The 11,996-nt window shown below is 45.9% G+C and overlaps 2 protein-coding genes across 2 annotated transcripts; both read left to right on the plus strand.

Annotated features, from left to right (window-relative positions):
• Nucleotides 1–55: 55 nt before the first annotated feature.
• ppan (peter pan homolog) lies at nucleotides 56–8,977 on the plus strand. The gene is made up of 13 exons (XM_011604086.2): nucleotides 56–271; nucleotides 507–677; nucleotides 895–996; nucleotides 1,076–1,126; nucleotides 1,290–1,460; nucleotides 1,668–1,744; nucleotides 2,238–2,345; nucleotides 2,420–2,543; nucleotides 2,624–2,702; nucleotides 2,894–3,023; nucleotides 3,095–3,249; nucleotides 3,326–3,676; nucleotides 7,966–8,977. Exons 1-13 carry the CDS (start codon nucleotides 260–262, stop codon nucleotides 8,928–8,930), a joined length of 2,496 nt encoding a protein of 831 aa, XP_011602388.2. The 5' UTR covers nucleotides 56–259; the 3' UTR covers nucleotides 8,931–8,977.
• Nucleotides 8,978–9,671: 694 nt separating this feature from the next.
• On the plus strand, nucleotides 9,672–11,947 carry eif3g (eukaryotic translation initiation factor 3, subunit G). Its single transcript, XM_003964761.3, has 10 exons — nucleotides 9,672–9,815; nucleotides 9,901–9,947; nucleotides 10,395–10,483; nucleotides 10,656–10,715; nucleotides 10,792–10,896; nucleotides 10,992–11,187; nucleotides 11,278–11,388; nucleotides 11,465–11,601; nucleotides 11,679–11,785; nucleotides 11,859–11,947. The coding sequence occupies exons 1-10, from the start codon at nucleotides 9,793–9,795 to the stop codon at nucleotides 11,872–11,874; spliced, it is 891 nt and encodes a 296-aa protein (XP_003964810.1). The 5' UTR covers nucleotides 9,672–9,792; the 3' UTR covers nucleotides 11,875–11,947.
• Nucleotides 11,948–11,996: the final 49 nt, after the last annotated feature.

Consider the following 11,996-nt stretch of genomic DNA (forward strand, 5'->3'; position numbering starts at 1 on the left):
AATGAAAAACCCATGTAACAGACGTCAATTTGTGTCAGTTTTGCCGGGAACGATTTTCTGGCTTAGGAACAACACGGAAAGATTAGTGTGTGACGCCCTCATTAGAACCATGTGGAGGGTGTCTGGTTGACTGCGTAGCTGAATTATGTGAACTGTATACGACTACTCTTTTAAATATAAAGAATCGGTAACATTTGATCGACATTTCACGGTGTGAAATAAGCGTTTTGAGAGTTTTCTGCTCTGTTTTCGATTGAGCATGAAGTCAAAGGTAAGTAGCGGCCTCTGCCTCAGTTTAGCCACGTTTGAGAGGTATCCCAGACACTGTACTAGTTTTTAACCAAAAAGAGAAACGCATCGTAATCTGTTTGTCGTGTAAAAGGGGAAATGTGGCGCATTGCATGTCTTGTTAACATAGATTGCTTTAATATTCATCACATTGGTTTCACCCGTTTAAAATATTACGTAATTGCTAAGAGGCATTTTTGTGGATGTCTTATCCGTAGACCAAGAGCCAGAAAAAAGCCCGAGCAGCAGCCAACCATGTGGCGCAGGAGGCTTACAGTTCCGTGCCGCACTCGTTTGTGTTTCATCGGGGTCAGATTGGGAAAAACGTGGGTCAGCTCATTCTGGACGTGCGGAAAGTAATGGAGCCTTACACGGCAGAGTCTCTTAAGGTTCGTATACGCATAGAACCAGCTAAATAGGGGCCAAATCATAGAACAGGTAAATGGTTTCGCTTGGATGATGACCACTTTTTGACGTGACAATTCTGTGATGTCTTCAAAGTAAACGCACTGATGAGCCTCCATATTGAAGCCACATTGTTAATTTCTGATGTTTTTTCCTCTTCCATCCTCACCATACCTATACCGTCCTGTTTTAATGTGCCAGGTTAGGAGAAAGAACGTGCTGAAAGATTTCGTGGCTGTTGCTGGACCTCTAGGAGTGACGCATTTCATGATCTTCAACAAAACTCCCAGCAGTGTAAATATGGTAAGCCCTGGTTGGTACTGGACATCTGTCATCCAGTCAACTGATTGTCTATTTGTTAACACTTTTCATGTACTTTTAGAGGGTTGCTCGACTTCCCAAAGGCCCAATGCTTCACTTCAGAGTGCTGAAGGTAGGCGCATGATTAAGAGAAAAACAAATATTGTGGGCTCAGATGCTAAGATGCTCACATTTGATTGATGATGTTTTCAAAGTAAATTCACGAGGTGCCCAAACTGCCATCCTGAATCATCTACTGGCCCTTCTCAGTTTCCTAATGACTGGATTTTTCGCAGTATTCCCTCATCAAAGATGTGGTGTCGTCTCTGAAGAAACACCGGATGCACGACCAGCAGTTCACACATCATCCCCTTCTCGTCCTTAACAACTTTGGCTCGGATGGCATGCAGGTCAAACTCATGGCCACCATGTTTCAGCACATGTTTCCTTCCATTAATGTGCACAAGGTGGGTTCCTTTATTTCAACCTGCTACACTTTGGTTGACTCAAGATTTAAAGCCTCGTTGGCATGATGACAGTATAGTCTTCTGAGGTGACCTCTGAAGAGTTGTTAAAAGTAAACGCTTTCTGAATTTTAAATCTTGAGTGGAGTGGAAGTTTATAGGTTTAACCCTCCTCCTGGAAAGGAAAATAAGGGTGTTTTTGTTTTTCAGGTAAACCTCAACAATATCAAGAGGTGTGTGCTGCTGAATTACAACACAGAGACCAAGGAAATTGAGTTTCGACATTAGTAAGTTTGGAAAAAGAAAAAAAAAGCTTTTGCGCGCTTGTTTCTGGTGCTTTATTTTTTGATCATGACAGTTTGGCAGCACTGCCCCGTTTATCTTTAAATCATTCGTTAGAGATTTCTGGAGTCTACGTGCATCTCCAAATGCTTGCAGATCCTCCCCTTTCTGCTCAACAAAACATACTTGAGTTTTTTTCCTGGGGCTTTAGTTTAGTTTTAAATCTCTTTTTATATCATGCTGAGACCAGCGTATTCTGATATTCTGCTAAATACTAAGTTCATTTATTTTTTCTATTAATATTAATATTAATATTGCAGCGGCATCAGATCTGTTCATGGTCACAGTTTGGGCTCAGATGATGACATCTTGTAAATTGACTGTTCAGTGATGTTTTCAAAGTAAACGCACTGATGAGCCTGGTTGTGACCGCTAGAATTCTTTGCTGTGCTGATAAGACACAACTCTGACACACATTATCACGTCCCTAACCTGCAGCAGCCTGAAGGTCGTCCCCGTGGGCATGAGCCGCGGCGTGAAGAAGCTGATGCAGGAGAAATTCCCCAACATGAGCAAGTTTGAGGACATCAGCGAGCTGCTGATGAAGTATGGTCCTCAGAAGTGAGTTTTAATGGGCGCATTTCTCTTTCTGTGAATGTAAAATCGTCGTCGTCTCCCAGGGGGGCGAACCTTTCAGAGAGTGAAGCAGAACAAGATGGCGAGCACAACATAACGGAGCTTCCCCAGGCCTACTCTGGCAGGGGAAACATGGCGTCACAACAGAGCGCCGTCCGCCTGACTGAGGTGAGCGAGCGGAGGGAAGGTTTAAAAACAGCCCTCTGCTTTTTAAACCCCGTCTGAGGTTTTTACACTGTGCTCTGTAGATTGGTCCTCGCATGACTCTGCAGCTGACAAAGATAGAGGAAGGCATGGGAGAAGGGAACGTCCTCTATCACTCCATGAGTGAGTACTAGTGAGGCCAGTGCTTTTCTCTCTGCTCTGCTCGGGTGTACAAGATGAAAATGCATTTATGAATTCAATGATTATTTCTAAAAAGTAAACGCTTACTGATGCACCCTGTGATTTAATATTTCTATTACAGAGAGATGAAGATGCTCTTTTAATGTCTTCTTGTTATAATCCATATTACCTAGTCTCCAAGTCGGAGGAGGAAATCCAGGAACTCCTAAACAGGAAAGAAGTCCAGCTTAAAGAAAAAGAGGAGCGGCGCAAGCACCAGGAGCAAAATGTCACTAAGAAGAAAGAGAAGCTAGAGGAAAACAAGTAATTTTTGTTCTGGTGAAATGATCCTTCCACCAGCTTTGGATTGGAGTTTAAAGTAGAATGTTTAACAGGAAAAAGAGTCTGGAAGGTATGAAGAGGAAGCGTTCGTCAGCTGAAGAGGATAGCGAAGTGGAGGATCCAGGGATGCAGAACGAGGCAGTGGCAGCTGAGTCTGATGACGAGGTGGAGTATTACAGACAGGCTGTCGGCGCGGAGCCAGATGAAGGTGCGTGAAACCGTTCTCAAATAATGACGCTGGGTTCTTACTTTAAATTCATTTATTCAATGGCACTTTTGTGCAGACATGTTTCCTAGTGCCAAGAAGAGGAAAAGAGCATTCCCGGCTAAATATCCAGGCAGAGATAAAGGAGCCCACTCTGCCAAGAGAAGTGTTTCAGAAGTCCGAACAGGAAGAGGATGGAAGAAGTCCAAAGATGGAGAGAAAGCATTTGGGAAAAAAACAAAGCCAGCAGGAAAGACTTTTGGAGCAAAGAAAGGTGGCAGAGAGAATAAGTTTGGGGCGAAGAAGAAGAAATTTGAATTGAACAAAAAGGACAAGCTGTTTAAATCTAAAGGACACAATGGCAACCAGAGTTTCAAGAAGAAAGGCGCAGGAGCAAGGCAAGGCTTTAAACAGAGGAAGGGGAAAGGCTGACCTGCAGACCTTAGTCTGGACTGGGACTGGGACGGTGACTGTGCTGCCATACTGGTGCAGCTGGTGGCAGGAGCTCCAGTGGAGTCATGGGAGCAGAAGTGCTATATTTTAGTTTTGTATTACAATTTAAATGTACCAATAAATGTTTCTGTGCACATGGATTCATTTATTTCCATCGATGTTTTTATGTTTTCCATTTACTTTGAATAATCTCATGTAAGCAATCAGAAGAGCTTTTCAATGCAGACTCTCATTATTGCCTCGGTGATTTAAACTTGGTTATGGTGTGCATATACACTCACCGGCCACTTTATTAGGTACACCGGTCCAACTGCTCGTTAACACTTAATTTCTAATCAGCCAATCACATGGCGGCAACTCAGTGCATTTAGGCATGTAGACATGGTCAAGACAATCTCCTGCAGTTCAAACCGAGCATCAGTATGGGGAAGAAAGGTGATTTGAGTGACTTTGAACGTGGCATGGTTGTTGGTGCCAGAAGGGCTGGTCTGAGTATTTCAGAAACTGCTGATCTACTGGGATTTTCACGCACAACCATCTCTAGGGTTTACAGAGAATGGTCCGAAAAAGAAAAAATATCCAGTGAGCGGCAGTTCTGTGGGTGGAAATGTCTTGTTGATGCCAGAGGTCACAGGAGAATGGACCGGGTCCATCAACGCTGAAATTCCAGCTACAGCACCGGCGGAGTCCTGCCGGCACCGCCAGGGAGCCATGCCCAAAGGAGCGGCTCATTCCACCTCCTTCCTCCGCCCCACGGAGTCGCAGGGTTTCATCGCCAGGGACGGAGCAGGAGCCCTCGTGAGCTCAACACCGCTCAAACCAAGGGAACCCTGGTCGGTGGTGGCCAGGGGCGCTAGGGCCCGTCCGTCTCCCCCTCCTCCGCCCCCGTATCTGCCACTGGATAACAGGTACGATATCCTAAGCCTGCAGGACTTCCCTCCCGTGGGCGCTTGTTCCAGCTCGCCTCCTGGTCCTGTCCGTCCAGCTGGCTCTCACCAGACGAGGAACCAGGGTCAGCCCGCTCGACCTGGCCCTCCGCTACCATCCTGGTCAGGAGCAACCACGACCCGGCGCCACCATCCCCAGGCTCCTCGCCGCCACCGCCGCACCTCCAGACGATCAGAGGCGGCCACTCAGGTGCAGCGCACCCCCGCGGTGCTGGTGGTCGGGACCTCAATGGTCAGGCACGTGGCGGTGCACGACGGCCGGACCTTCTGTCATCCCGGTGCCCGTGTTGCGGAGGTTACATCCTCGGCCCTGCAGCTGAGTGCACAGCACCCCTCGGCCTCCACGCTGGTTCTGGAAGCCGGCATCAACGACCTCAAATTCCAGCAGTCGGAGGTTCTGAAGCAGGACTTCATCTCCCTGGTGGACCGTCTGCTGGACACGGGGAAGCGGCTAATTATCTCCGGCCCGCTTCCCCCACCTCGCTACGGTGACGTCGTCACCAGCCGCCTCCGCCAGCTGCACCTGTGGCTGAAGGGGTACTGCTTGGGCAACAGTATCCCCTTCGTTGACAATTTTGCTGCCTTTTTTTAAATAGACCCCATCTTTTTAAACGGGACGGCCTTCACCTAAACCACGAGGGGTCCCGGCTTCTATCTTTGAACATTGACTTGACTGTCCGTTCCTGCGCAACACCCACCTCCTGACTATTGGTTAAAACACATGCACGCCAACACTCTGCCCCCCACTCACACTCACATATAGGCTCACCCCCCGCACGCCCCACCATACATGCCCCTCCACCACTACTCCCATGTCTGCCATCAACATCACAGATCACTCACTCCATTGACACCATCACTTCATACAGACAGAAACCCAGGACTGTTCCCAGACGTGACAGTGCTTTTATTATTCCTATAAAAAGACATGATGAGTGCACGTCCGGCGCGGACATAAAGATGGCCGTGTTGAACGTGCGCTCTCTTTTAAACAAATCTTTTATAATAAACGATTTAATTTTAGACAAAAACCTCGATGGTATTCTCCTTACTGAGACATGGCTTGGCACTGATGCACCTGCTGTTCTCACAGAGGCTTGCCCCCCAGATTTTAACTTTTTATTTTCTACAAGGGGGGGTAGGAAAGGAGGTGGAACCGCCTCAATAACAAGGACCCAAATGTCTTCACGCGAGGTCTCTTTTAATACGTTTCCATCATTTGAGCATCATGCGTTTGTTTTTAGCAGCCCTCCGATTTTAAGCATAACAGTTTACAGACCACCCCAATACTCCACCTCTTTTATCAGTCAATTCTCAGAATTTTTATCAATCATTTATGCTAAATACAATAGGATTTTTAATAACTGGTGATTTTAATCTACACCTCAACAACGCCTCGGACCCAGTGTCCAGAGAATTTTTAAACCTCCTTCACAGTCTGGATTTTAAACATGTCACGCAGCCGACCCACAACAGAGGTCGCACCCTGGACCTGGTCATAACCTATGGCCTGTCCGTGGGTGGGTCCTCTGTTGTGGATCTGGCCGTGTCTGACCACTTTTGCGTGTTTTTTAACATCACCAGTTTTAATCAGCGGGGGACCCCTGTGGGAGCGGTGAGGAGACGCTAGACTGGCCAGACTGGTTCGAGCTGATAGAAAGGCAACAGTGACTCAAATAACCACCCGTTACAACCAAGGTAGGCAGAAGAGCATCTCTGAACGCACAGTACGTCGAACTTTGAGGCAGATGGGCTGCAGCAGCAGAAGACCACACCGGGTGCCACTCCTTTCAGCTAAGAACAGGAAACTGAGGCTACAATTTGCACAAGCTCATCGAAATTGGACAATAGAAGATTGGAAAAACGTTGCCTGGTCTGATGAGTCTCGATTTCTGCTGCGACATTCGGATGGTAGGGTCAGAATTTGGCGTCTACAACATGAAAGCATGGATCCATCCTGCCTTGTATCGACGGTTCAGGCTGGTGGTGGTGGTGGTGTAATGGTGTGGGGAATATTTTCTTGGCACTCTTTGGGCCCCTTGGTACCAATTGAGCATCGTTGCAACGCCACAGCCTACCTGAGTATTGTTGCTGACCATGTCATCCCTTTATGACCACAATGTACCCAACTTCTGATGGCTACTTTCAGCAGGATAATGCGCCATGTCATAAAGCTGGAATCATCTCAGACTGGTTTCTTGAACATGACAATGAGTTCACTGTACTCAAATGGCCTCCACAGTCACCAGATCTCAATCCAATAGAGCATCTTTGGGATGTGGTGGAACGGGAGATTCGCATCATGGATGTGCAGCCGACAAATCTGCGGCAACTGTGTGATGCCATCATGTCAATATGGACCAAACTCTCTGAGGAATGCTTCCACCACCTTGTTGAATCTATGCCACGAACAATTGAGGCAGTTCTGAAGGCAAAAGGGGGTCCAACCCGTTACTAGCATGGTGTACCTAATAAAGTGGCCGGTGAGTGTATAAGTTCTTCTACCCGTTTGCGTGGGAATTCCTGGAATCTGGCTTTGACAGATTACCTCAGCCGCCAGAATAGGCGCGGTTCACGGCGCGTCATAACTTGTCTTTAATGGAGACTTCGAATCTTTGGAACCGGCTTGTAAGTATCAACATCTTTTTGGAATTGTTCTGTGAACTTATTTTAAACTTTAAGTGAATCCCAAAATCGTTTGCGTCAGAATAAAGTGCGCACTGAGCCGCGATGTCTCAATAGACCCATGGAAAGCTTTTACGCAAAGTCTTGCACACAACATTTTCTTGGGTAAAAGTTTCCTTGTCATGTGGTTTCGATGCCCGAATCGTGAAACTATGATAGAAACGTTCAAATTTCTGCAATTAGAAAGAGGCATGCTGATTTTAAATACAGTAGAAATGGGAATAATATGCATCCTATTGAAAAATGCCGTGCAGCGGTGGTTTATCAACGTTTATTGTCCGTTTCATGGTGGATGCCGAACACTGCGTTCACAAGAGGGTGCTTCTAATGTGTTACACTACTTCAGCTTTCACAAATTGAGCAACGCGGCTCTACAGAGAACAGGAAGTGATTAGTTCTTTCAGACGTTGCCAGGCTCTGCATGTCTGAGATAACAGAGATAAATAAAATTGGGCTCAGTGTTTCCTCCACGCTGATATGTATCTCAGGGCACCGATTTAATCTGCAGAGCGACCGGTAAGCATCTTCTTTCCTTTCCTTGGCACACGAGAGCTCACCGTAAGTTGCTTTTTGGGTCAAAAAGCAACTTTTTTACAGTGTTGAAATTCAAGTGAATTATCATGTGATTTTCCAGATATTGGAAATCCGGCACAAACCAAGATGATTACCTTTGACTGCGTGAGGTTTCAGCTTGCCCTGCTGCCATCAGTCTATGGATTTGTCTTCATACTGGCTCTGGTTGGAAATCTGCTTGCTCTATGGCTTCTTGTGGCCAGACAAAGAAGGAATTGGCACACTGGCGTGGTTCTGTCATGTAACCTTGCAGTCAGCGACCTGCTGTACATACTGACTCTGCCGCTGCTGATTATCTACTACTCTCGGGGGAAAGAATGGACGTTTGGCGTTCCTTTGTGCAAAATCGAAAGGTTCCTTTTCACCTGCAACATATACGTGAGCATCTTCTTCATCATGGCGATAAGTGTGAACCGTTGCGTGGCCCTTAAGTGGCCCTTCTTCGCTCGATCCCACGTAAAACCAGCCCAGGTCAAGGTCATCAGCGTCATCATCTGGATCGTTGTGGGAGTCATTTCGTGCCCTGTGTTCAAATTTTCCTCAACTTGCAAACAACATAACAAAACTCTGTGTGTGTCTTATTGTGACGACGGGCAGGACGATGGAAACTTATACTTCAAGTACAACATCTTCCTCAGTGTGTTTGGGTGCTTTGTTCCCTTCCTGGTGACTTTCACTTCTTATTGTGTGGTGATCCACGTGGTCTGGAGAAATGTGAACATAACCTCACTGGAGAAGTGCAAGGTGGCACTGCTGGTCGCATCAGTGCTCGTATTGTACGTCTTTTCATTTCTGCCATACAACATCCTGCTGCTCTATCGTTTATACCAGAAAATCAACCACAGCAGCAGCTGTTGGGTATTTGATATGTACCAGGTATCCAAGGGACTGGCATCACTGAACATGTGTATCCATCCAATCCTTTACATGGCTGTAATTGACGGCATCAGTCTAATGTGTTGTAGGAGGAGCCCAAAACAAAAGAAAGGCACATCAGACAGGCAAGAGCTCAGTGACAATCTATGAAATGTTTGATTTTTCATTGACGTCAGTAATAAAGGCATTGTCCATAATATTGTCCCAGTCCTCTCTCTCACATTACGTCTAATTGACTTGGCAGAATGAAGTGCCGTCTATATCAATCCTAAGTATATTATATCAAAGCAAGTCATAATTTCATTTTATTTTCTTGACCACTTTATTACTTTCGGGGCCACGGGGAGGGTGCTGGAATCTATCCCATCTGTATATGGGTGAAAGGAGGGTACACCCCTGGATGAGTTTCCAGCTCATTGCAGGCTGCTAAGTGAGCATTTGGGAGTTCGGTACCTTGCTCAAGGGTACCTTGGCAGTGCTCTAAAGGTGTTCTGGCACCTACCCCTTCTATCAGAACTGCTTCTATGTTATGTCTACACTAGGGTTTAAACCTGGAACTCTCCTCTCATCCTCTCCTCTTCCTAGTCCCCTACGACTAAGCTACCACTAGTCATAATTTTAATGGTTTTAACTTTACTTTTGTAAAAACATGCTCCAGGAATGCTAGGAAATAGCAAAAGGGGCCATTTTTTACTAATAACGACACTTTATGGGTATCCAAATTTACTATAAATACTGGGTTTGAAATCCCTTAATCACTACAGATCTTTGAATTGTGTTTTTTGATCAAACTGAATTGTCTAAATACGTGCAGCGTTTGTTCCGTTTTGGCAAAGTTTCAAAGTTAAAGTAAAGCGGTTCTATCAAACGGCTCGTTCGTCGACGATTTTAGGGCAAACTAAGCGGTTCATAAAGTCGGCTCGTTGAATGTTGCCGGACGTCTAACCGGAAGTGCGTGTGACGGCGACTCGGTCCGCTCTGCCGCGTTCACTGCTCCGTGCTAGCCGAGAGGATGCCCTCGATTGAATACGACGAGTGAGTTTTGTTCACTTCCTCATAATGGATTATTTTTATGTCCACTGCTTTTTGTTAATATCCTACATCTATCCATTTCCTACAGTTCCAAGCCCAGTTGGGCCGACCAAGTCGAAGAAGAAGGAGATGAAGGTAAGTAGCAAGCTAACCAGCTAGCTTATCATAGCCTAGCATTAGTTTGGTGCTTGAGACAGGCCGGTCAGGCGGCTCCACTTCCACGTGTTTGTTGAACTCTTGTTTAAACCTACATCTATATGCACCTTTAAATGTCAGATCATTTACAAGTCCAGTCTATAGATTTGAGTGGCTGACGTAAACTGGCAGTTTTAAAGAATATTAAATCACTCGCGACATATGCTGCGGGCCTTAAAAAGTGACGCAGGCAGTGTCAATCTAGCTGTATTTCTGACTTTTACTCAATAAATATCAGCTTAAAATGTAATTCTGTGTTTAAAATATGTACGTTTTTGTACAATATTTCAGATCTCGTGTAGATTAATCGCAGAAGTATTAGTCAGCCGCCCAGTATTATTGATATGTAAAAGAAAACATCACGATTCTTGTCCGTATTTTTGACAGGTACTCTACCATCCCCCAAGGAAACCATTAAGGGAAATATAAAAACTGTGACGGAATATAAAATAGATGATGATGGGAAAAAGATCAAGGTAATTTCAGACTTTGTTAGCAAAGGTTTCCAGTCTGTAAACCCTCTTTCGGTTCATAGTCTCCAGTAATAACGTTTTTGTAAAGCTCAGCTAATTCTGAGTTGTACACTAGTGCCGTAACTAAAATGGTCTAAATAACAGGGTTCCTGCTACTCTTTTTTCTTCCGTACAGATTGTGCGGACCTTCAAGATTGAGACGAGAAAAGCCTCAAAAGCAATTGCAAGGCGAAAGGTCTTAACTGGACGACTAATTTAATCCTGAATGTGACACGACTTTGGTTAACATCAGGTTTGTTCCCCCATTTTAGAACTGGAAGAAATTTGGGAACTCTGAGTTTGACCCCCCTGGCCCAAATGTTGCCACCACCACTGTCAGCGATGACGTCTTCATGACCTTCATTTCTAGCAAGGAAGTGAGTGTTTGTATTTTCACTCTGCACTTTTAATGTCGGGTTTCAGACCACATGTTAGGCACATATGAACCCAGCGTCTGATCTCTTTTTTTTAGGATTTGAATGCCCAAGACCAGGATGAGGACCCCATGAATAAAATTAAAGGACAGAAGATTGTGTCCTGTCGTATTTGCAAAGGTGACCATTGGACCACCCGTTGTCCCTACAAGGACACCCTGGGTCCAATGCAGAAGGAGCTGGCAGAGCAACTCGGCCTTTCCACTGCAGACAAGGACAAACCTGCTGGCTCTGGTGCGACCGGTCCTCCAAGACGTTTGATCATTGGAGTGCATTTAAAGGTGCAGCTGATTTCTGATGCATTTTCCCCTTCTCCTTGAGTAGCAGAACCAGAACCTGTACAGCCAGCACAAAGCAAGACCGGGAAGTATGTGCCTCCGAGCCTCAGGGATGGAGGAACGCGCAGAGGGGAGTCCATGCAACCCAACCGCAGAGGTGCGTTCAAGTTGTTGCCCTTGGTTACGCTACGTCACACAATGCTGATCATCGCACGCGCGTTTGCACCCAACAGCTGACGACAACGCAACTATTCGCGTGACCAATTTGTCCGAGGACACCCGGGAGACAGACTTGCAAGAACTCTTTAGACCATTTGGTGCCATCTCAAGGATCTACCTGGCCAAGGACAAGAACACTGGGCAGTCGAAGGTCGGTGCTGGTCTTGACCCCAGCATGAGGCAGTTGTCTACTTGTGTCTGCTAAAATGTCTTCATTCTTTCTCTCAGGGATTTGCTTTCATCAGTTTCCATCGTCGGGAGGACGCATCCAGAGCCATCGCAGGAGTGTCAGGATTTGGATACGATCACCTTATTCTCAATGTTGAATGGGCCAAGTAAGAGCGATCTCCCACTGCTTAACAGGTGTTATTTATTCATGTTTACACCCTTTTTTTAACCTCTTCACAGGCCTTCAAACAACTGAAGAATCCAGCAGAGGAGGCCAGATTGAAGTGTAGAAAAATAAGGCTTCTTAAATAAAGAATTGGTATCAGAATGACTTGTCTTGCAACTTTTGCTTCCAGCCATGTTTTAAATTCAGCGTTA

Source organism: Takifugu rubripes, chromosome 5 (assembly GCF_901000725.2).
Source record: "Takifugu rubripes chromosome 5, fTakRub1.2, whole genome shotgun sequence".
NCBI lineage: Eukaryota > Metazoa > Chordata > Actinopteri > Tetraodontiformes > Tetraodontidae > Takifugu > Takifugu rubripes.

Bases quoted from the DNA above. Each gene is read 5' to 3' on its own strand.
- ppan (XM_011604086.2), top strand. The intron at 678-894 runs GTTCGTATACGC...TTAATGTGCCAG, and splicing joins ACACGGCAGAGTCTCTTAAG to GTTAGGAGAAAGAACGTGCT. The intron at 1,745-2,237 runs GTAAGTTTGGAA...CCTAACCTGCAG, and splicing joins GAAATTGAGTTTCGACATTA to CAGCCTGAAGGTCGTCCCCG.
- eif3g (XM_003964761.3), top strand. From the start codon at position 9,793: ATGCCCTCGATTGAATACGACGA. The intron at 9,948-10,394 runs GTAAGTAGCAAG...TATTTTTGACAG, and splicing joins CGAAGAAGAAGGAGATGAAG to GTACTCTACCATCCCCCAAG. The intron at 11,188-11,277 runs GTGCGACCGGTC...CTCCTTGAGTAG, and splicing joins GGACAAACCTGCTGGCTCTG to CAGAACCAGAACCTGTACAG.